Genomic DNA, 25708 nt, shown 5'->3' with positions numbered 1-25708 from the left:
GCTCCATTTGGGATCTACGCATAGACTGTGTAAATGTATCTCTTGTTTAACATGTAAATTCTATAAATAAACCCTGTTCACCTAGTTTCTCCCGAGTTCCTCTCTACGACCTCCAATTCTTACTAATGGTGGCAGCGGCGAGATCGTCCGACAAATCCTACAACTGGTAACAGCGGTGGGATCATTCGACGAATCTAATAAGGCCGACAGACCTCAGGAACTTGAACAAACCAGATATGGTCATCTGTTTGCACGTTCCTACGGAGCCCTTCTTGCTCTGATAGCGGACAGCTGTCAAGTATGAAGCACTGGGCACAGCCCTTGCCTCTCGGCACTGTAGAACGGGCAGACACCGATAAGTTATGCGAGTGCCTCGCGTCACCGCCGCGAGTGTTGCGCGTGCTGCTACCGCCCATTCCAAGTAGGAAGACACTGGAGTTGGCAAATGCGAAGCCGAGCCACGCAAGGTAATACACGGCCGGTTCCCGTCGTGGTAGCCCCACGATAAGGAATCTGCCTGGAATAACGGCCCCCTAAAGTTCGTGATTGACTCGATGCGAAAATTCAATGTGCGCGAAACTGCGCTCTCTCTATCTGCACTCTCTCTCGCTTCATCCACATACCCCCTTCCGCAAGTGTAGGGTAGCAAACCGGACGTGCGTCTGCTTAACCTCCGTGCCTTTCCTGTCTTCTCTCTCTCTCTCTCTCTCTCAAATTCGTGAAACAGTCCGAATACAGGACCAGTCACATAGTTCCAGGAATTGATCGCTACGCTGTGTCGCTGTCGCGTTATATTCAGTCCTCGTCTCCGCTTGAGCGAATTAGCAGCCGTTTCGTTTTTGTTAGTTTTGTTTGTTTTTTTCTTTTTCAAGAATTAGGTTCGTAAGCCGGACCAGGCCTACCGAACTCCGCCTCTTCTGTAGTGCTTTGGCTGTTCACAACTTCCTTTATTCTTCGCGCCTTTTGCTTCCGACACGTTTGAAACCGGAATGCGAAAAGCCAAATAAGGAAAAATTTTAATTATGGGGTTTTTACGTGCCAAAACCACTTTCTGATTATGAGGCACGCCGTAGTGGAGGACTCCGGAAATTTCGACCACCTGGGGTTCTTTAACGTGCACCTAAATCTAAGCACACGGGTGTTTTCGCATTTTGCCCCCATCGAAATGCGGCCGCCGTGGCCGGGATTCGAATCCCGCGACCTCATGCTCAGCAGCCCAACACCATCGCCACTGAGCAACCACGGCGGGTCCAAATAAGGTAATGCGTTGCCTAAACCAAGACGACAAATTCATGGGCTGCCCAAGGGCTAGGCTTTCTTGAAAGACTGGATGTTACTGAACATATATTGGCTGCGCCAAGCGTTCGCCAATGAACTGGTGCGTCGATACAGTGTCCTCAGCATTCCTGCATGCCAGTCATTCGGAACGGTCTCCTGCCTGCCTCGATTTTTTTTTTCTGTAGAGTTCTAAAAATTGTTCTTATCGCTTACACTGAAGCAAGCGAACATTCGACAATTTCGAATAGCGAGTTCTCCACTCGAATACGGATCGAACAGCAGACACTATTCCATTGGTAACCGAGATGCCGAATATTCGTGCGCTCACATCTCAGAAATAGGATGAGTATAAGGTATATCAATCAATTAGTCAATTAAATCTATCAATGTTTTATTAACACAAGCTAAAAAAACGGGACCATAAAAAAGAAAAGCCAATGATACCTCAGCTTGAAAAAACACCGGTATCCCAGACAACACTGCGACGGCTGTTTCACTGCAGCAGAGATAGTGTAAACAAAGCGTTTACATTAGGGCCGTACCACACAAGTATACATTAACCTTTTGTATGACAATGGGACATATACGTCCACTGTGATGGCCGCGGAAACACTTCTCAGCAGATAATGGATGCACTCATCTTACTTGTTTGGTGCTTCCTTCTATCTAAACGTATCAACACTTCATGAGAGAGTAGTTTTGGGAATGGGTTCCAAGTGGAGACATGAGCGCAAAAGGTACAAAAATATTGTTCTCGTTGGAGTCGTTTGCTGGATTTGGCCCACATTTGCTCGCGAGAAAGAAGTTATCACGATGTCAGAAAGTTATTCCTCTTTCCTGCATTTAGATTTACTCCACTCGCCCTTAATGAGCGCCTACTTGTGTGTCTTGAGGCGATAGATAGTCCACAAGACTCGCCCTGTTAATGCACGAAATGTGCACGTGCAAAAAGGCACTGATACCGTTGGTGTTAGACGCTCTGCCAGAAAAGTGCGCACAATATTTTTTTTTTTTTTGAAGTGTCCGCCGTGCTTCGAACTGTTTTAGGACGAATGTGGTTACATACAACATTTCATCGAGACCCTCGTAAGGCGAGTCGGACAAATGGGTACCACTTTTCGAAAAAGTCTATGTATAGTGTCAGACGGAAAAATGCGTCCTACTTTTTAAAAGTAAACGGCTTGTTGTGCAGAAGCGAAATTAGTTGCATACTTCTAGGCACTACATTTCCTTACAGCTTACCAAAAAAAGTTCAAGAGTTTAAATATGTGTATATATATATATATATATATATATATATATATATATATATATATATATGCGCGCCGTGCTACAAAGGGTTAACGTATTTCATGCTTCGAAATAAACGAAAGGCAATAACAGAACAAAGGTGACGCTTATATGTGCGCAAAAATAAAATGCCTCATGAACCAAATATGCCTCATGATACAAAATGCGAGCGTAGGAGACACGTATTTGACAGCCTTCGCTTTCTCTTTCTTTGCAACAGCTGAAGACCGCCGGCATAAAGGTCAAGTCAAAGAAGAAGAGGAGGAGGAGGAGGAGAAGGAAGAGGAGGGGGGGGGTGTTCGCATGGAAACATCCATCACACACGTGACACCCGTCGGAATGTCAGCGTGCCGCGGCGCTCGAGCCTTAAAAGGCGCGTGTCAGGCGCGCATCGCCATCATCTGTGCACTGCTGCGAGAAAAGAAAATATTCCAACCGAGTCTGACACACATTCGCAAGGTTCGTTGAATTTCTCTTCCCCCAGCCAAGGACTGAGACACCGACCGATCGCTGAAGCCCCTGCATTCGTGAAAAATTGATATCGCAAAAAAAATAGTCGCGACAAGACTATTCTCGTGCATTACTGGCCTGACTTGAAATGTCAACTCGAAAAAAGACGACAACCCATCCGCCGTTCATTTGTGGAACAGTTTACGACGCATGCGATTTAACGGCCCCAGAACCACCAGCGTTCTTTTCTTTCTTTCTTTCTTTTTTTTGCGTTTCGCACTCGCGGAAAAGCAGCCGCCGCCACGCGCGGAATTCGAACCCGCGACCTCGTGATCGGCAGCAGAACGTCTACAGCCACGCACGGGGCCATCGCAGCGAGGGGGGGGGGGGGGGGGGTCTTTCTGCGTGCCACACACTTTCGTGCTACACAAACGCAAACACACGCACGGATTGCGCTTCACCGCGCCGGTGACCCCCGCGCGCATTCCTTTCGAAACGATCGAAAAGGCAGCCCCTTGCTTCGGAGGTCCTCGGTCTCCGTATTGGTTGCGAAAACATTCCGCAAACGCCATTGGGACCAGGGGACCCTTGCCCGCGGTCGAAGAAACGATAAAAAGCCCTTTTGGTTGTTTTTGATCGGATGGAGTGGATCGACGCTAAAGTCGATAGGGGGCGGCGGGAAGAGCACGCCGTGCGCGCGCTATCAGTGGCACGACCCCGCACTCGGAACTCGGGAGGACCGCAGATGCCGCGAGGCCCCGATACGGGCATCTGTAGAGAGCCGTACATGCTGCGACCCCCCTCCGGGGCAAACAGGGCGGCGGCCTGCTGCGTGTCGAACGTTGCGAGGCGCTGCACCCCGCGAGATGCGCCCACGTATACGTGCAAGCCTTCCGTGGGTGGCCCCGAAACGCCTTGCCTTTCGGCGGCGTCTGTACGTAAACACGCACCATGCACCTTACGGTACGCACCCGCGACCATGAACTACTTGGGCACGCCGCGTACCATTGGGGCGGAATAATCCCGAGTGTCCGTGAGACTGCGGTATTGCGCGAACTCTCGCGCATTCTGATTGACGGGGTCGTGGGGCCAGGAACACATCGACCTGCGTATCGAATAAGTATTACACGCGCAAAGCATGTGCCTCCACGTTACATGCTGACGTAAGTTCACGCTTATGTATAGATGTTCAGTTTGTTTGCCCCTGTATATGTTATTCACCTATTTGGGCACTGTCTTTCCATGCTGCCACGCATCTCACTGCTTGATCAAACTGATATTTACGTAATGCATCCAACTAACCAATTCACTCGGGATCCAGATGCGCAAGAGACAATTTCGTATGTTAGACGCAAATTATTAGATATGATGACGACGAACGATGCTTGCACGCTCGGCGAGGGCTGGACATGTACCGAGTGTTCCACGTAACTCGCGCCAAATTTTACAAATATGCAAGTGCCACGTAGCTGAACGGAACCGAGGTAACGTTTGGCCTGCACCGCGGACACGTGGGATACATCGCTGTCCAGCTCAGCGCGAAGTTGCGGCACCGTGGTATAAACCTCAACCCATGGCGACGTTCTTCAGTTGCCTGTATACCTTCTGCCGAGTGTGAACTATACGTGGGTACTGCGTATACGCGCATTTACCAGTGGGTGCTATACCGCGACCCTTTGACGACTGAAGCAAACAGCTCCCGCGGCTCAGCGATGAACAGAAAAGGGAAGGAACGCCACGCGTGCATATGCACACATCGCGCCGAGCCACTTGGCCGCCCCATGAAACGTGCCAGCTGGAACCCGCGCAGCCGCTCGAGCGAGACGCTAAATCACCGCCTAAGCGCGTCTGGCTCCAAGTGGATCCCATTCAGCGACGCCAGGCCCGGAGAGAGAGGGGGGGTCGTCAATTAACCCGGAAGGCGGACGATGAAAAGAGGACCAGCGCGTCTTGGAACACGGCGCGGGAAGAAAAAAACAGTTCGGCCTTCCGGCGAGCGTATGCCGCAAGCGGCGCACAGTGCTTACGCGGAGCGGTTATTAATTAATTCAACTAAATGGGGGAGGGGGGCGGGGGAATGGAGTGCCGCTAAAACGAACGTGAACGAAACGTTGAAATCAGTGCGTCGTGTGACAAGTTGGTCTTATAAGATGAAGCTTTAGCTCGGCCCCCCTTTGACGCCGCGGCGTATTCAAATTCGTGTGAAAGGCGGAAGAGCTTTTCGGCGATAACCCCTGGGCTGATTTGGATGCAATTTGGTACATTTGGGAGAAAACGTTGCATTCTAGTGTCTCCCGAAGTGAATTTTGGCCTTAACTTTCTTACACTGCCAAAAGTTGGTAAGTTTGAAGAAAAAAAAATAGCACGATGTTTACGAATTTGTAACTCTGTCTAACTTTGTCGAAATGCGGCTGGAGTGGCCGGGATTTGATCCCGCAACCTCATGCTTAGCAGCGCAACACCAAAGCCACTAAGCAACCACGGCGAGTCTTAACTATGAACCTAGGCAGACTGCAAAAATTGGTGTCCTTTTCCGGTTTTTCGATTGCGAGCGTGGCTGGATGGTGGAAATATGGTGAAATACATGGTTTTTAAACACATAGCTTATTTATTTAAATTGTCGAAAATCTTCGGTGGGCACTAACTCGGAAAGTTATGAAAAACTGCTTTATTTCTTTGTTCCGCTTTGAGTATCAGTGTCATAGGCTGCCAGGGAATTGAATAAGAAATTCCCAGAAAACCTGAAGAAAAAAAAAAGCAATTTGAAGTGCGACTGGCGGTGATACGTTGGGTACACGGCAGGGGATCACAAGAAGAGACCCAGTTCAAGACCGAGGCTACATTCGCGGCCAGCTTTCTGTGGCACTGAAGAGAAAGGAAAGGTTTAATTTCTGAGCAGATTGTGACAGCGGCCACTAAAACTGTACGACGATGCGTCGTTCGGATACATTGCATGTTGAAGAAAGAAAGCGGGAAGGAAGAAAGAAAGGGAAGTTATTCACACTTTGTCCAGTTTGCTACCCTAACACGTGGGGAGAGGTATACGGGGAAGTGAAAGAGAGGGAGAGCGACGGCTAGAGTAAATTGTACGCCTGCACTGGACGATACCCAGCACCTCTATAACCAGCTAGAGTTGCTGTATATGCTACCGTAGGTATGTGCTACCTGCGGTAGCACATACAGTAACTCTATAACCAGCGACTCGAGCCTGCCACCTATTCGCAATACTACAGACGGACAGACGGTTTCACTCGGGCGATAAGAGCAGCGACAGCGCAGCCCCAAGAAGCTTTCGGTCACGGGCCTTATCAGTCTACTGCGCCGGAACACAAAGCCCGTTTTTAAGTTTCATTGTGCGGAAAGCCTATTTTTAAGTTTCGAGATAAAATACATGCGCGATATGTCTCCAGACTAATACGCACAATTGTCGAATAGCATAGGGCAACGCGTTCACTAGTAAAATTGTCGTTATGCACAGAGGAAAAGTGTTGAAAATGTGCGAGCTTTGATTTTAATGCACTCCTGCTACTCAATTCCGGAGTCAATGCGTTTAATGCTCGCTAAATTTAGCGGGATACGTCAATGAGCAAAATCGAAAGACGCGTCCGGGGCCTATGTCTGTAAACAGTGAAATAATCGTCTATAGTTCGTTATTAAACTGTGGAAATGTCCAGCTTTTTTTTCTTCTTCTCAAATCAAGAGGTCTGTAAACTATCGCGGTTGCCCGCACAGTTTTCGCAGCGACCGGTCTTGAACGCACCGGAAAGAGACCACCGCGGAACTGTATATTCAGATGGTCGGTCACGTGAGCTCGCGCGCTTCTACCTCCGCGTAGCCTTTTTCCCTTCAGCGGTGTTCGCAGAAAGTTGACCGCAACGACAAACGCGACACACGGCGCAGCCCGTAAGTAAAGCCGCGCTAACAACGTCGGCGTAAACAGCGCGAGCCGGAGGGGTGTGGGCGACGTCGCCCAGTGGTCTTCCTCCGGCTGCCCCTTGAACCCCTCCGGTCGCGCCAAACACGCGCCTCCGGAAACGGCCGCTGCCGCCGATTAGAGGGCGCCACTCCCTCCCCCCTCCACCCCCTCTCCACTTTCCTCTATACTGAGGCCACCACACGGAGAAAGGGCACGCGCGTCGCAGTTCCGCCGCTACTGTACACAGGCGGCACATTACATTCATCTATGTTTATACATACAATAGTTTCCAGCAAGTACGGACGCGAGCACAAGAAGTAGAAACAGACGGGACAACGCAGGACAACGACCAGCGTTGTGCTGTCTGTTTCTACTTCTGTGCTCGCGTCCGTACTTGCTGGAAACCATTATACGTTCACCATGCACGAACTGGCCCAGCAAACTACTATACTAAAATGTTTATTCGTGATAAGCTCGAAGGTCCTCGACTGAGCCTATTACGTACATAAGGAAGGGGGGAGGGGGGCAATAACGAAAGAATCTTCGTTACCAACTTGTTTACGCTCCGTCTATGCTTAAAGGGAGCCTAAAGAGAAACGCTGAATCAGTTTGCGCTCGATAAAGTATTCTTTCAAAACTATTCTCGCAATTTCGCGGCAATAAATTGATTATCTTAAAGACAAAAACGCGGTCAACGCTTTTTTTTTTTAAGTTTCCAGATTGAACAGCTTCGCTACGTCAGAGTGGCGTGACAGATAGGAAAGTAGTTTCGTACATGCATGGCGAAACAACGCAGACGACGGGACGGGAGAAACAGACGACACAATGCGCTGCTTTGTCTGTCCAACGTCGCCTACGCTGTTGAGGCCTGTTGAATGCAGTATCTTATTTGACCCCATAAGTATAAATTACCATTGTGTGTGTGGGAGTGGGGGGGTAGGGGTGGGGGCGCTCTCGAGGCATCTCCCTCTAGCACTAGGCCTGAAAAGTTCAGTGTTACATTAATCAATTAAATTCGAGTTTAGGTGCTGTGGTCCTGCCAAATGTCGGCTTTCTCGCGAATCCCGTGTTCTGTAAGCTGTTGTGGCGAATACCCGGGCTACTGACAGGTAAAACTGTTCAATCAAAATCACTTTCGATGTCGAAAACACTTAGTCACTCACGCTAATATAGCAAGTCTATGTTAGCCTAGACTGGCGAAGTATTCACATGTTCCTAAATACGGTTCATCATTGAGAAGGGGAATGAAACGCAATGAGAGGAGTCGCACATTTCAACGTACTTTCCCGTATACATATTTGAGTAGTTTTGACGCAGTAAAATCTACTTGATGGGGGCTAGTTTAATATTCGGTCTACTAAATACGCAGTGTAGTCATTGCTTCTTAGTGCTAAGGATGTAACCACAGACCCGAGTAGAAGCTGAAAATTTGTGACGTCATAACCATCGGATACCCGAACTTCATGGCGGCGTGACCACACGTCTTTCGTTATAGCGCATTCCGGCTTACTAAGCCTCCTTGCACAAGCAAGATTGAGTGTCCGTGTTGCTACTGCGAAAGGGTAATTCACAAATACGGCATAATTATTTTAAACCCCTCTGTGGTGACTCCTTGAAAGTTTGTTGCTTTGCAGGTATACGTATAAGCTCTGCCGACCGTGCCTGACGCAGCAGCAGGTGGTAACGGACACTGCGGATGACGACGGCCACCAAGAATTCTGCCCTACCAAGTTCCAGTTACCTCCAACTTCGCCTTAACAGCGAAATTTGCTCCCAAGTATACTCACGCGCGCCGCCAAGGTATGCAAGCTGAGATCAGCCCAGCGGGTGAAAAAAAGAAAAAAAAAATTGGCATTACTCATCAAAGCTTCCCCGGTTGATTCACGCCCCGCTCGCACGCATACGCTTCCCACGTGCACACCATATACGATGTCATTGCGCTGCGCCTGAAATAGAAGGTGCGGACGTAACAGGCCAATAGTGCTCGCGCAGCTTACAGTCGAGCAACCCGCGAAGCCTCACCAGACGACTTCCGTGCAGACGGCACACCGCTGCAGCTTCGCCAATCTATATAGTTTCGATCGCCCGCCCGGCCTGTCTTCGCTTCAACTGTTCACGCGGTTATATTTTAAAATCTATTTCGACAGACTTCGCAACTCGGCTATTCCATGAAGATGGCAAACATAATTCTTGCAGGACAAAATGCTGCAGCCCGCAATTGCGCAATTAAGGAATTGGCTATTTATTTCGCAAGTATACTGTGGGTGTCCAGCACGTACAATTGGTTCGAGTCAGTATTCGAGGCATGCGCATCCGCCAGGAGCATGTAATGCAGAAAGCTGGCCGGGCCATATTTACGAATTAGACGTCCGAGACATTTCTAGTGCCTTGGGGTCAAGAATAAACGCGTTATAGAAGAACGCAGCACCGTCGAAAAACGGAAAGGACGCATACCGAAGGGCGAAACAGCAAGAAAAATACCCATGTACTCATGTACTAAAAAGAACAATGCTCAATGCTCTTAAGGCTTAAATTTGGACAACACAGGCATCTACAAACCTGCTTCCTGTCCCGTCTTTCCTGTGTTCTATTAAGGCGTTTCCTTTTTTTTTTTCTCCTAGCGCCCGAAATATTTTAGACGGCTAGGAATACTAATACCGTTGTCATTTTTACAATATCTGTTTCTCACACGAACACCGACGTACATCACGGCGTCAGTTTCGCCCTAATGCTCACCGCGCCACAATGTAGAGGGAAACAAACACTTGCTCCCCTACTTGCCTTTTCGTCCTTTGACCACTGTTGCACTGTGCACATCACAGATTACCAACTAGCCCCGTCTCACACGCTGTTGTATCGGTTTTGTAGCACGTGAAATAGCAAAGGCTTCGGGAACATAAAACAGGAATAAGGAACGTACTGTGCCATAATTTCGACGACGCTAATGCATGGAATATCAGAAATGACTTTGCCACCGCTTTTATATTACAACGGCCTCCGAAACCTAGCGGCGAGCGGCAAGCCCACACGCCGCCCGATCTCGGGGGCTACGATTTCACCCCGTTACTGCAACACTGTCTACAACTTCATGATGCACCGTGATGTACGTCCCTTCAAGCAATCCACTTGAGTACGCAGATTGTGCTTTCGGGCAAAAATTTTCGAGAGTGAGTGAGTGAGTGAAACAACTTTATTTGGTCCACAATAGACGCGAGTAAACTCAACGTCACCATTGCTAAACCCACTCGGGGACCATCAGGTGAAACATGATGGCCGTCTCGCGAGCCCTCTGGACTGCCAGGATTTAAGAGGTCTGGTCCAGGGATGAAACAAATTGTTGAAACAAGGAACAGCAGCGGCTTCCTTAGTTTTTACAAATTCTTCACCGCGCCGCCCCGGCTAAGCGAATGAGAACATTAAGCGTAAGGCGTTGACTACCAGTGTTAATTCTAAGCGTATTCCACAAGTACTCAACGTTAAGCGACCAACCACGTGTTTAAGGCGGTTGAAGAAAAGTTTGCTGCCGCAGAAAACCTTTGAACAACGTCCACTATGTTCGCAAAGTCATCGCCACCCCGTTCCTCCGATTTAAGCCAAGTGTGGGACGAAGCATCTTCACAGAGATCTCAAGCTACGCCTGTCCAGCGTCAACCGAGCCCGTCCTACGCCTGACGTTTATTCTGTTACATAGACGGTTACCTCTACTATGCATTACATCATTTGTCTAACTTTGCTGCTGGCTCTAATCTGAAGTAGATAAACGAACAGTTTACTAAACAAAAATAACTACAAATGAACCTAGCGGACCTTCAGGTGGGTGTGCCTAGGTTACGGTAAAGTCTATTATTCTATTCATTCGCATGCATGCCAGTAACTTGACAAAGCTTTCTTCCCATGGGCATTGGTCACTCTTGGAAAGATCCAGTCTTTTTAACCTAACATCTGAGTTATATAGAAGAGGTACCCACATTGTTCTCTAATCTATGTTGCCGTTTTCCCGTCACTTAGCGTTAACCTTCGTCGCTGCTTCCTTCCGATATCTGACGATACCGGACGTCTGGGAGAGTTCGTTCAATGCAGATGCACTATGGCATCAGAAAATGAGCAACTATAGACGCAGAACAAAAGAAAAGAGACGTAATGGTTGTAATTCATAACTTTACTTAACCTGAAACATAACCATGTATGCGTATACCACTCATTACGTGCGCTAAAAACCCACACAGGAAAAAAAAAAGACGAAACGCACTGAGACACCAACGTACTGCTGGCCACACGGGCGAATAGCATTAAAACGAATGGACCTAAAAAAAGAATACTACTTTTTCAATTAAAGCGATTGACGCATGGCTGGCGCATGTTTCTATGTTCTTTCGCTAGGCCTTTGTCCGCCAATATCGATCCGCGGACTAGTGCTTTCGGCTACCCTATCCACCGACCCAGCTACTTTGTCAGTGCCGTGTCATTTGCGTTATCAGGCTTCGCTGAGCAGCTCAACGCATGGTCACGCTTTCAGTCGTCATCGAACTCACAGTTCGCAGTGGTCATTGGTCAAGAATGCCTGAATCATAGGGACAGCATATTAGACCCACAAACGTCCATTTCCTCTCTTTGGCGGCCACACATGTATATCGCTGTCGCCCACCAATGAGTTCCGATAAACTGACGCTTCCAATTGTAGTGCACCTACGCGCTACTTACCCGTCAAAATTCCTGCGAGTTGTGTACAAAGTGTGTTGATACGCAATTATCCATTGTACCGTGCTCGTAACGCCCGCGGGTCGCTACGGCGTTGAAACAATGGCGGGCGGCGGACGTGAGTTGTCACAGGCGACATGACTTCGTCGGTCGTTTACTAAAGCCCGTGCAATGACAGGAACGACAGATGTCGAGTGGAAGCGACTTTGAAATCCCTTTTCACACACGAAACGCCAACGCAGGTGCTGCTTTTATAAGGTCACAGCGAGTATCCCGCGCTGCAGATTCGCAGGTTCTACAAAGCATGGCGTCCGAGATCCGGCGGCGCGCTCACCGCCCATCTCGAAGGCCATGTGCGAAGCGTACCGTTTTTTACAGAACTTACTAGAGTGAACTCTGGCGCTATAGTGTCTACAGGAACTGCAACTATGGCGGTTAAGCCCAAATTTCTTGCCCAACGTGTGTGCAGTGTGTTTTTTGCACATAAATAATCAGTTCGTTACTTTGCCGGTAACGCGGGAAATGCCGCGGAAACACTGGCAAATCGTCGGCAAAACGACGGTCGCGTCTTCGTCGATGAGTTGATTGCATGGTTGTCCGACGAGCTATCGCTGTTATGGGTGGCACGTAAACCGTATTTTTTTATGCGATTAGCATTTCTTGAAAACTGCTTACACTTTTCGGTATGTCCGTGCGTATCTAACCTCTTTCACAGCAACTTAAGCCACAGCGTACGTTCACAAATAGATAACTTGGGTCGCCAGGTATGTGCAGCTCAGCGTATGATAGTAGGCATGTCGACATTCTCGGGCAAATCCTCCAGAATCGGTATGTGGAACCAGGTGCCCCGGACGGGCGAGCAGAACACGAGACAAGAAGCGAAGTCGGCAAACGAACGTTGAACTAAGTCGCAGAGAAGTGAAAGTCAGTATCAAAGCAGCCGAATGTGGAGAACGAAGTGAGAAAAAAAAATGTTATCACAGTGCGCATTCTGGGAGCAGGATTGGGCTACAGAGAAGTGAAGACTATGTCGGCTACCCAGAAGGCATCAGGCATCTCAGACGCCCCAGGCATCTCAATGTTCTTTTTTTTTTCTTCGATGTAGCGATCGGTAGCGGTATATACTAAATGGAAACACCAAAGTTTACACGCACAAAGCATTCTTTTACAGCTCTGTATTGGTCATTTTGCGCTAGTATTTTCATTATGAGAAAAGAAAATGAAGGCCCAAGTTCCACCTGTTGAGAATCGCGGCCAAAATCCAAGCACGCTTACGTCCGTCTGCCGTAACGAATTTGAAAGGATCTTTTCGCATTTGGGCCGTTGTGGCTTGATCAAAGTTACCAAAATCTGCAAAGATTAACCTCTGGTTGTTCTTGTAAAAGAGCGTGGTCTATCTTTACCAGAAAAAGAAGTTAACTAGGCCCCAGCAGACGCCGTTGAAATCTATGTTGTCACTGCTATAGAAGTGGTGGAACTTGAAAGATGGCGTCACTAGCAGTATATATGTCGTTCTTGCGTGTTTTTCCGGCGTCACAAGACCTCCTATGGCTGTTTCTATAGTAGAAGCGCAATTTACCAAAGCAGCTTTACTTCTTTTTCTATTTTAGTGTCCATATATTGTTTCCTACAGTGCACACTGTTTACCCCATGCGCAGGCATCACTTACGCCTGGCCAGTGCATTCACCAATGAGTACTTATTCTGCCTTGGAATGGACAATAGCGCCGATTGTAATGCCTTTGGTGTCGAGGGAGGCCATGGAACGTCTCCTGTGCTACTGCCCGTCCTCTGGAAAGGGCTTGGTCTCCGCAGCGCTCTAAACGAGATGAACGGAAGCCCCTTCTCGTACGATAAGACCTTGGCGACCGTGGCCTCCCATATCACAGCTACGGAAGGCCACGAAAGCGGTGCTGCTATTTCTGAAGGCAGCCGGACAGAACGGCCGTCTGCGATACACAGTGCCGATAATTTTCACTACGTCGGCGACGTACGACAATGGGCTGTTTCTCCTCTTAATCGTCTGCACCCCTTTCCCTTTCCCCCAGTGCCGGGTTGCAAACCGGGTTCAGTCCTGGCTAACCCCCCGTCTCACATTTATATTTGTCCATTATTCTCTGTAACTAAGGGAACCAATTGCAATGCATGCTCACAGACCTGGAGAGGCAAAGCAGAAGAGTGGGTCTAAGAGTTAATCTGCAGAAAACTAAGTAATGTTTAAAAGCCTCGGAAGAGAACAGCAATTTACAATAGGTAGCGAGGCACCGGAAGTGGTAAGGGAATACATCTACTTAGGGCAGGTAGTGACGGCGGATCCGGATCATGAGACGGAAATAATCAGAAGAATAAGAATGGGCTGGGGTGCGTTTGGCAGGCATTCTCAGATCATGAACAACAGGTTGCCATTATTCCTCAAGAGAAAAGTGTATGATAGCTGTGTCTTACCAGTACTCACCTACGGGGCAGAAACCTGGAGGCTTACGAAAATGGTTCTACTTAAATTGAGGACGACACAACGAGCTATGGAAAGAAGAATGACGGGTGTAACGTTAAGGGATAAGAAAAGAGCAGATTGGGTGAGGGAACAAACGCGAGTTAATGACATCTTAGTTGAAATCAAGAAAAAGAAATGGGTATGAGCAGGACACGTAATGAGGAGGGAAGATAACCGATGGTAATTAAGGGTTACGGACTGGATTCTAAGAGAAGAAAAGCGTAGCAGGGGGCGGCGGAAAGTTAGGTGGGCGGATGACATTAAGAAGTTTGCAGGGACGACATGGCCACAATTAGTACATGACCGGGGTTGTTGGAGAAGTATGGGAGAGGCCTTTGCCCTGCAGTGGGCGTAACCAGGCTGATGATGATGATGATGGTGATGATGACTACTCTCTCTTTCAATTTGTCTCATAAGTACGCTGCCGCCATGGTCCGGTGCCCAATCGAGGACCTCGCGCGTTCCAGCGGCGCGTCGGCATCCCTACAATACGTCACCCCGGTTAAGGGCACACAGCTGCGCGAGGCTATGCGAAAGCGTTCCGCCGTGACGATAGCTTCGGACTCTTCCGAGACCTCGATGCGCGCTGGTAAGTCCGGGAGCAGCACGCGCCACAGTTCACGACCAAGTAAGTTCATCGTGCAAGCGCGTGAAACCCGCGTCTCCCGGCTCGTTCAGTGAACCGCGGATGAAAGCGCGCGCGGTTCACTGCACCTCCCGCCTGTTGCAGTGCGCCAAAGAAATCGTTAATAATGCACGGACGCGCCTGGGTGCCCGCGTCGCCACTGCTCGATTCTCTATGCACCGGTACACCGGGAGCATAAAGGAGGGGGGTCACTTCGATATGATCCGAGTGACTGATCGATTATCATTGCGATAACAAACACGTACTTCACATGGCGAATCACTTTTGCGGAACACCGCAAGGTGGAGGAAGGTTCGTTAAAGGGAAAAGCTGTCATCCACCCCTTAAAGAACGCCGCCAGAGTTAGCTATTCCGCCTAACACGAACAAACAACAATCATTAGAGGAGCAGTGGGTGGTACACCTCGCCGGCTCGGACCTGGGGGTGCAGAGGACACTCCTCCAGCAAGTCCAGCGCGCGGCCACGGCCAGTGGAGCCCTGGACTAAGAGAGCCACCTATCGCTCTTTGACCCCTTTTCCCCCATTCCCTTTCTTAATAAAGTTTTTACGACTGCTAACTGTCCTCCAGCTGAGCGTAGCTCGAGGCTTTATTTTCAGCGAAGCTACATGTATAGCCGAATGTAGCAAGAAACTACGCAGCACTAAGGTATACCTTGCAGCTTCGTGCTGCATGCTCGACGTTCGTGATGCTTTTACCTCGACACAGGCCAGTGTCCTTTCGCGTTACGTAACACAGCTCGCAAACGACACGCAGTTGTTCGCTGCAGTTCGCAATCGCTTCGATTGCAACATGCTGTTTATTGCAGTGTACGCGGTCTGGCTTGAAGCGAAGTGGTGTCACTGTTTCATTGCAACGAAATGCAACTAGTCGCGCATTGCCTGTGTCATGTTGTTTTTTCTATGTTTCCCCTGCTATCATTTCAGTATTTCACAAGGTTGTATTTCTCTGTATCTTTTTTATTTCTCTCTGTCACTCTTTCGAGAATAACAGCGAAGGCCTTGTGCGAATTCCAGTGGGATTTGCGAGCTGTCAGTTCCCTTTGAACGCGAATTGCGTTGGAACTAGTTGCAATACTCTCTGAATGATCTTTGCTTCTACAGAGTTCATCCGGAAACATAACGGCTTCTGCGAATCGTCATGCAAGCCAAGCCTGCAACGTTACAGGGCGTGGGACAATGAAAACGTGCAAATTTGTTGAAATTACGGGGCTTTACATGGCGAAACTAGACGGCAACGTATGAGCAACTCTGCATACCGGGGAGTTCCTGCTTAGGTTTAGATTAGACACTTCGTTCTAAAGCAACTAAACAATGAACCTGGCAAGTTTCGAAAGCATTTCCTGCAGGAAATCAGCGCAAATACGGGAAAATACTTAGAAATCAGTGACTTCGTGCTAACTGCCGGTACGACACTCAAGAACGGCGTACTTTTTTTTTTTCGGTAGTTATCAGCCTTGTTCAGGTAGACAAACAAAAAATCTATATTTAATGGTATGCTTTACCACTCTGAATTATTTAATATAAGTATTTAGTGTCGATTTATCGTATATTTTCTTGTACAGTTCCTGACATTTCTTTCCAGGCGATTTTTAGCGAAATCGCAGTAAGCGAGCCAATCCAGCAGCTTTGGAATGCCATACAGCGAAGACTGAATAAAGAACAAAAAAGGAACTGTACGTTTGCTTTGTCTGTCGCTATGTGCGATTTTGAACTACGGCGACAGGATGCTGACGCATTGCCAGTGCAAAATAGAGTGACGGTTTCCCCCCTACACCGCGGGGTCAGGTTCCGGCCGTGCCTCTGCGGTGTATCCGTTACTCGGGCCATCCGGCCCGCTCGGGTCTCCGCTATCCGGCACACTGCGCGAATGCCATTTTTTTAAACAGAAAACGTAAACAGGGCGCTCATTTTGCAAGTGCAGGGGTAAAGGTAGCGCATGCTTAAAAAAATGCACGCGCAGAGCCACTGAGCAACCACGGCGGGTGTTTGCGGTACTGCGAAGCCACTACTCGCTATTACCAGAATTAAACAAAAATCTAAAGCACCTAACTTCGCTTATGCGCATCGAAACAAAGTTAATAATTTGCTTTATCGCATTTATCGTGTAGTAAGTATAATTTTAACGTCAATATGCGTTGAAGTTCTGCGTTTATGTAAATTTCCATTGATTTATTTAGGCTCCTTCTTGGATGCAATAGTTCACGTTTTTATTCATTTTTATTCTCTTTGTTTTCGCATTTAGGTTTACTATCCTATATTATCGACTTCTGCGTTTCTACGTATTGTATATGTACTAGTTCGTCGTTCTCTAACTGCTGCCAATAGTTATGTTGAACACTTTAGGGTTTGCTATGCAGAGGAAGTCCTATTTCAGTCTACGACTCTGGGACCTTGTTCTGCACTTTATAATCTGTATTGAAATATCAGAATAACAAGTTCGCAGTTTTGCACGAAAGGCGAATCATCGACAGGGATAGGAAATTATTAGACAACTACACGCCAAGTTTGCGTGCGTCGTTGCGTGCGTGTAGGCGGGTGTGCCGAATTGCGCTCTAATTATTTTATCCAGAAGACTTACCAACTGGCCCAACAGCAAGTTCATCTGACGTTAAGCAAGCTTCGTGGTATCACTAATTGTAGTAAAAAATTGGCTCACTAATGAATTGACAGGCACGGCGTAAGGCGCGCACAAGAAAACAAATGCACATTTCACTCAACGAGTACGAAAATTTGCTTTCACAATGCTGGCGTGACGAAGAACGCCTACCTAGGGGCAATGAACCTTACAGGTTGCTTCTCGCTTCATACGCCTGTTCGACACCTGAGATTACGCGGCCTTGATACCTTGGCCAGCCTCTTGGTTTAAATCGGCATTCTATCCGCGTGACCGCAAGTTTTACTGACCACATGGCACGTTCGACTAAACAGCCAGAAATAAAATGAAGCAAGCGTGCAGCAAGATCAACACTCAACAGCAGCGCGATAATAGGTGTTGGTCTGAGTGTACGAGGTGATGTTACGAGCAGAGAAAACTAGCAAAGGCGATTACTCAAAGAATACGTTTCAGTGCTTAACTGCCGTATTAATATGGATGTACCGCAAGTGTCTCATACTTGTATAGAAAGGGACGAGCAAGAATGCTCGCCTGCCTACGAATATTTTTTTCGGAGGAGGGGAACCACGACAAATGGAGTGGGGGCTTTCCCCAACCCCCGAAAAATATTGTCTGGTTAGGTCAATGGTCACACTAGACAAACCACTGAGCAGCTGTTAAAACACAGCGTGTGTGTGTTCCATTCAGGTGAAGCGATATCAAAGAGCAAGGAATAAAAAACAAACAGAAAAAGACAGGGTTTGCCATAATTCAAAAGGCAGTGCACTGCACATTTCGAAGTCAGATAAGGATGTCCGAGAACAAGATGTTACGGGAGGAAACTTGCGGAAGACTGCATATTTGCGTAACTTGCGGAAATAGCGCTCAAACTATACAAGCGATTTCGTAAACTTGTCGCAACGTTATTATATCAAAACCTTTTTAGAATATGTCGCAGCATTTGCTTTGAGGTAAATTATTTTACTTACGCTGTCCGAGACCTCGCGTTCTAAGAACAAAGGAAATATTGTTGAATCTGCCGTAGAGAATAGCAAAATATGGCTGGAGTACTCACTACGCAAAGGCAGGAAACGCGCAGGACGACTCGACATTAGCGTTCAGGGCAACACATTTCTTCTAGGCTGAATGGAATTGGCGTGTTTAACACGGACTACGAATCACAGGGGCTTATAACATAGATACAGGAATTAAAGAAACCGGTGGCATCAGCTGTCACTCTAAAGACTTGTCGTATTAGCTACTATACCTAGTGAGACACCATTATAGTTACCTTAGTATAACTGCAGTTAGCAACGATATAGTAACATAACTTAAAAAAGAGGTAGTCACTGTTATTAATGTGTCTCAGCTACCAATTCCGGACGCGGTTGGCACCACCTAATACGTACAAAGATTCTCACTTCTGCTGCATATATCGGACCAGCAGTAGCGGATTCCACAGTGGTACGAGGCGTGTGCTATACAACAGAAACTTTGAATTCGGTTGCGCTGACTCCGTTCGGAATTCGTAGCTGCAGACCCATTAGTAACAGTGACTACCTTGTTTAGTCGGTTGTTAGCAACTCTGTCGTTAGCAACTGCAGGTATACTCTGGTAGCAAACGGTGTGACGCGAAGTATAGCTACTAGAGTACCGCCCCGTTTCAAAGAGATTGCTCATTACATCCACTCATCATGATCATCAGCAGCAGCACAAGCCTGGCTACGCCCACTGCAGGGCAGATGCCTCTCCCATACTTTTCCAACTACCCCGGTCATGTGCTCATTGCGGCCATGTTGTCCCTGCAAACTTCCCAATCTGATCCGCCCACCTAACTTTCTGACGCCCCCTGCTACGCTTCCCTTCTCTTGGAATCCAGTCCGTAACCCTCAAGAGGAAGCTTTAGCTCTGGCCCAACTCCGACGCGGCCTATTCAAATGCACGTAAAACGCAAAAACGTTATTCTGAGATAACCTCTGGACCGATTTTAATGAGAAAGTTAAAAATAAAGCGGAATTTCGATTTAGAGCCTGAATTTTGTTAAAAAGATTTTCAAGTAATCGGCCGTTTGAAAAAAAATAGAAGCACAAAGTTTACAAATTCATAGCTCTGCATCAAGAACAGATATTGCGGTTCTGTAGACGGCATCCATTAGATCATTCAAAGTGGACAAATTCCATATGTCATTTTACATCTTATGTGAATTTGTTACTTTGGTTACAATAGTTCTGCAAAAGCTGTATTTACCTATTACCAAATTTTTTTTATATTCATGTGTGGCATATCAATTTTGTCCGCTTTGGATGTACTATTAGATGCAATTCACATAATTGTATTATTATTTTTGTTGTTGAGTTAGAGTTGTAAACTTGATAGTTTCGTTTGCTGAAAATTTTTGATTTTTCCCAATTTTTAATAAAAAATTCGAAACCAAGTTAGAAACCAACAGTCCCTTGATTCTGAGTTTTTCTTTTAAATGCACTAAACCTCGTCAAACTTGGTGCACCGGTTGCCGAGAAAAACGGATTCTCCTTTTACATGTATTTAGATAGGAGCACCCGAGCTAAAGCTTCCTCTTAATGACCACCGGTTATCTTCCCTCCTCATTACATGCCCTGCCCATTTTTTTTCCTTGATTTCGACTAAGATGTCATAAACTCGCTTTTGTTCCCTCACTCCAATCTGCTCTCTTATCCCCTCCCATCACCCATCCACCCATCACCCATCCACTTATCCACCCATCATTCTTCTTTCCATTACATCCACTCATCAATCGATAGATAGTCTGTTGTGTCGAGGGCGAGCTTGGAGTCAACGTCCGCCAGCAAATACCTGGGCGAGACGAGCTCTTCAACGGGGCTGCGAAACAATAGCGCACACTTTTCACGGTGTCAGGCACGCATGCAATTGGCAGATGTAGCGGTTCGACACCGATGGCTGGCAAACGCACGAGATAACGTGAGACGAGGAACTTCTTCGGGGCGAAAGACACGAGAAGTGTTCCACGTGATATAGGTGTGCCGACAGGGAACTTGAGACGCGACGAGCGGGCTGTTGGTTCCGCCATCGTCCCTCGGCACGGGATAATACCGTATACATTCGAATAAGAGCCGCTCTCTTTCTTTCGCTACCGTGTTCCACGCGATATAGGTGTGCAGACAAGGAACTTGAAACGCGACGAGCGGGCTATTGGTTCCGCCATCGTCCCTCGGCACGGGATAATGCCGTATACATTCGAATAAGGACCGCTCTCTTTCTTTCGCTATCTTGACAAGGTGCGGCCCGTACACGGGACCACGTCATTACAGTACAATGTCTCTGCCGACCGAACTTAATCACCGCAATCTATTTGTACCAAATTAGCGAGCGAGCACTATTGTTTTCGTAATGCGTTTATTCATTCCCGCATGTACGCCACGCAACAAGATCTAGTCATCGCCGCTATCTCGGCCGCTCAGGCTCGGTTGGCCGGAACACTCGTCGATACAATCGCAGTAATACAAATTCATAGAAATACAAATTCACGTGCCAAAACCACGATCTGAATATGAGGCACGCTGTAGTGGGGGTCTCCGGAAACGTTGACCACATGGGGCTCTTTAACGTGCACCTAAGTCTAAGCACACGGGTGTTTACGCATATCGCCGCCATCGAAATGCGGTCGCCGCGGCCGCGATTCGATCCCGCGATCTCGTCGGCACAGTCATCGTCTGGGATGACAAGCGTTAGACATATGCCCATAATTTTAAGGCCTTTCACAACAATGTACCTCGGATAGCGGCGCGCTCTTTTCTGTGTCTTCTTTCTTGGGGGAGGGCAGGGGCGAGGGGGCACCGCGCTTGCACCAGTGCGGCCCGTACTCGAGTGTATACGGTACTTGGAATCCGAGCAGTGTAAAAAAAAGCGTGTCGCGCCGCATCATTTGAAGTGAATGGTCGATAGGTTCAAGTGGTGCTTTAGGCCGAGTTCCTTCGTGTACGACTGGGCGTTCGAGGGAATGCGAAGTGGGAGACATTGCGCTGCAACTTCTTTCATTGCACCAGTAGGGTGAAATTGCCGGGCCACAGGGAACAAACGACGCAAGGTGTGTTTTCGATGACCGGACTGATAACGAACGGCAAGACGGAAGATTGGCGGTCGAGGCGTGCGCGGGAACGAAGCAATAAAATGCACCCCGATAGACGTTCCAAGTCACAGCACTTCTGTTTTTTCGATCATTGGCGAAAAGAAAGCCCCTAGGTAAAGTTTTTATTCGATTAAAAAAAACATTTTCAGAACATAATTACTATAGAGAAACCCGGCGATTGCAGTAGTTACGTAACTGCGGATATCAAGCGTAGCAAATAAATTGTTCTATGGCTCGTTTCTATGGTACGAAAAAAAAAAAAGCACTCCAGCTGCAGTTATTGCACATTTCGCCTAAATTACCTGCGTTGCGTATCCATGCGTGAACGTTTTCTTGTCGCAGTTCTGTTTTGCTTTCACGGTTACCGTGTTTCATTATGCGATGTCCAGCCCACAAATGATCCTATCGAGTAGGTCTGCGGTAACCTCGAATGGGTCACCTACGAAATAATTTTTGTTTGCGACGTTCTCAAACCCACCGAAGAGCATAGGAATTAGAGGCGAAATGAAAGTTCTAATTATATAACAATGTCGACTAAAAACAACTTCGAAGAAGCTTTTTACAAAAATAGGCCAAGGACAATTCTTAGACAAATCTATCGACAGGTCAACATTCACGTTTTTACAAGGTATATAGGTGTGGCCGCACGCAGATGTCCCACCATTATTCTTGCTGAAGTATTCATCAGCACCAAATTTCCTTCCAGTATTGTTACTATAAAACTAACTTAGAGCATCCAAGAACCGCAAACACTCACGCTCTTAAGCCCTGAGTTACACTACAAAACCGTGATCACTCTTGCATTCAACACCCTTTTAGTACCTGCTTCGCCTCCAGAGGTATTACAGCTCGGGGCCATACATCCTATAATACTAATGAATATTCAACGGCAGAACACACAAAGCTCGGCAAAATCACAATGCGCACAGAGAAACTAACAGGAAGAAGAACATTCCAGTCTCTTACGGCCAGAGGTAAGAACGAGCAACGCGACTTCTAAACAAAGTTTATAAAGATCCAAATTAAGACCTCTTCCTCGCCATATACGTGACAGTGGTCTAATAGCTTCCTGTATACCTGTTTTACAATAGTAAACGCTGTGGAAACACTTTAAAGGGAACCAACGGGGTGAGGCAGAGGCTGTTACGTGACTCGGCGACGGAACTGCAGGCGTGACCGCGTACGGCCGATTCACGTAACCGTGCCCACAACACTTGGCAGCCGTTCAAGGTGAAACAACAGCGAGCGGAGGCGACCGCAGACGCCGCGCTATAAAAAATAAAAAAATGCTAGTTTTCGACGGGGTATGAACTATAGCCCGCATCGTTTACAGCTGCTCCGGCTAGGCAACCAAACGGATATCCCTCGGCGAAAAAGCAGATGCGGAAAATATACCGAAAATAGAGTAACAGACAATCGTGCCATTTGTTCGTGGCGTATCATTCCGTAGTTGTCGAGACAAACACAGGTTTCCCAGTCTTTTCTGAAATAGGACTTAAGTATATGTTCCACAGCACAGTGCTGATGACATCTGGAATCACTGTCTTAATTTGACGTACGTAATACGTAGCTTTCCTATTGGCCAAGTGTGTTTAGACATTACCGCCTCTTGGAAACTAGTACGTAGCTTGTTGCTTCATTTTCATCTATGTTTTATTATCAAAAATGCTAGCGGGAGTACGTAGATTTCGAAGCTCGCACCAGGAGGACTGCCGAGCGTAAACCTGTCCGACATTCAACATTACCCAGGCATGCAGACTAGGCCCACAAGAAAGCATAATGCTGCATGTCGTATGCAGAAAGCAAAGCCCGAGACAAAATATACGGACGGTAGTTGTCTGGCTCTGACAGTATAAACGGGTCGCGGCGCGATTGTACAGAGACAACGCGCTCGTCACATGCTTCCCCCCCCCCCCCCGCCTACTTCTCGACCACTCTGCGTGCCGTACCGCAACCCTTTTAAGTAGGGCTCATGAAATGTGCAGCAGTGCCTTCACCCCGCCCAGCTCTCTTGCCAGCCGGCGACGTGCTGCAGCTGTCAAAAGCGTCAAGCGGAGCCTGACTCTCAAAACAGCCCTACTCGGTAGGCAGCACGCAGTACATATACACTGCCCCGAAACATATACCGGTGTCACGCGGGACACTTTCGATCGCGATCGAGCCTAATCGTGATCGAACTTCTACGTCGCGATCGGTTCGTTTGCGCCGGTTGAGGAAGGGAGCCTATCGTATGAGCGAAAGTCGAACCGGGTCGGGCCCAATCGCGATCGAAAGAGTCCCATGTGACACCGGTATTAACTTAGACCACAGCGGCAAACAAAGTCAAACAAAAGAAAGCTCAAAGGGCCTCCTCTGTACGCAGGAGCTATACTGCTTTAGTGGACGACATTTTAGAGAAGTTTCCTTGCGCTGTCCCGCACTCGCACTGAAACGTAAGTTGCCTTTTGCATGAAGTTGCTCGAAAATATCTGCGTATGCCGCCTATATAGCGAAGTTTGTCGAAGCTTAAACACGGGCCCACGGGCCAGGCATACCGCTAGCTAACAGTAATTCGAACGTTTATCGCAGCCTTCTCCAGTACCCGTAATCGCAAAGCTTTTGGTGTACGAAATTCGAGAGAGAAATAAGTTATTCGCACCTACGACGATTCTATGCCGAACTTTTGAAAGTTCAGTGGTCGCAGATCCCCGAATGAGCGGCGATGTCGCCGATTTGTCATTTCAGTACTCCGGAATGTCATGAGGCGGCGGCTGTTGATTTTTTTCAATGAGGCAGCAGGTCCCCGAGGAATCGCAGTACGCTCGCGTGGAACAATCATTACCCACATCGTGCGCATAAACAGTGTTGCTGAGAAGCGCGCACCCTAGACAAGCTACGGACCAGCAACCACAGCGCGAAGTGTGCCAACGCGTGTTCCCACACTTGGCGGCAGCAAGGCACAGACGAATCAAACCGCGATCTGTAGATACTCGCGCGACAAAACCACGGACGGCGAGCCGACAGGTGATGCGAGTGCCCAAAGCGTCCAGCAGTCACACATTCTTCTTTTTCCACAGCGAGAAGCTTGAAAGAGAATTCGCGCACTGCCTGCGACGCTCGCCCGCACGTATACCGGAAAGTGTACATACACGCCCGTGCGCAAAGACAAAAAAAAAAGCGGCGACACTCTGCCAGCACGCAGAGGAAACAGCGGCAGGCGGCAGCGCCTTCGACCGGCAGTGAGACGGAAAGCAAAACAAAAGAAAGAAAGAAAGCCCCGCAAAATGTGCCGGGCGTCCGGCGAAGCCGCCTTTTTCCGGTGGGCAGCAGACGATAGGGTCGCCAGACAACGTACGCACACAATACACCGCCGCCCCGGCACGGCACGGCTTGACCGGCGCAGAATTCCCGGGTGGCGCCGACGATACCGAGGCGAAGATGGGAGCCTGCGAGGGGTGGCCGAGGGTCGCCCGCCGCGTGGCCCCAGCGACGAAAGAATGCGGCCCCTCGCGAGAAGCCCCCCAGGAACCTCCTCGTCTTTTTCCTCGCGAAGGGGGCCCCCCCGAGCAAGCAATCGCGCGCGCCGAGGATCCGAGGCGGCGCAGGAGCGACGACCACCTGTTTGGGCGGGCGGCGTCAACGGGCGCGCACACCTTTCCACTCACCGTTTCGAACTGTCCGCTGAGCTCCTCGCGTTGTTCGTCCGACAGCAGAAGAGAATGCCGCGTTCCCGCCATGATCTCGGTTCGCGTGCGCAACAGATTCCTTCGTTTGACAAGCGGGGGCACACGCCTCCCCTACGACGCCGCTTCACCGAAGCACACGCACGCACGCACTCGCAAGCCAACGCCGGCGGAGAAAGCCGCCGCTCAACGGCAACCGTCGCCGTCGCCGCCACTAGCGACCGCGGCGCCACCTCGCGAGCGTGAATCACGCCTATGACGTAACCTTCGCCGGCCTCGTGACGTGCCATCAGGGGTGACGTCATGGCGCTCGCTCGCACGCTGCGCGCGATGTCCATGGCGCTGGTACGCCTTCACTCGCGCGCGCGCCGAAATGAGGGCGCGAGATTATAAAATGTTTTCCAAGGCGCACGTTCGTGAACCGTGACCCCTTTCGCGGGCGAAGATGGCTGCGGGCCAACTAACTCGACGAAGTGAGCAGCGATTCCCGCCGATGGCGCGGGCTCAGCAAACAAAAATTTTAAAAGGAGGCGCGCGTTCGTGCGTGAGTCAACGC

At 48.6% G+C, this 25708-nt stretch overlaps 1 protein-coding gene across 1 annotated transcript in view; it reads right to left on the bottom strand.

The window, feature by feature from the left end:
* The window catches only part of Fim (plastin-2 Fim), a 58840-nt gene extending 33474 nt beyond the window's left edge, over positions 1-25366 (bottom strand). The window contains exon 1 of the mRNA XM_065447546.1: positions 25135-25366. Coding sequence (XP_065303618.1) covers positions 25135-25206 — 72 coding nt within the window. The 5' untranslated portion in view covers positions 25207-25366. The remainder of the gene's footprint in view (positions 1-25134) is intronic.
* Between the last annotated feature and the right edge of the window lie 342 nt (positions 25367-25708).

Source organism: Dermacentor albipictus, chromosome 9 (genome assembly GCF_038994185.2).
Source record: "Dermacentor albipictus isolate Rhodes 1998 colony chromosome 9, USDA_Dalb.pri_finalv2, whole genome shotgun sequence".
NCBI classification, from domain to species: domain Eukaryota; kingdom Metazoa; phylum Arthropoda; class Arachnida; order Ixodida; family Ixodidae; genus Dermacentor; species Dermacentor albipictus.
Note: the sequence above shows the minus strand (reverse complement) of the source record. Positions and strands in the feature narration are given on the sequence as shown.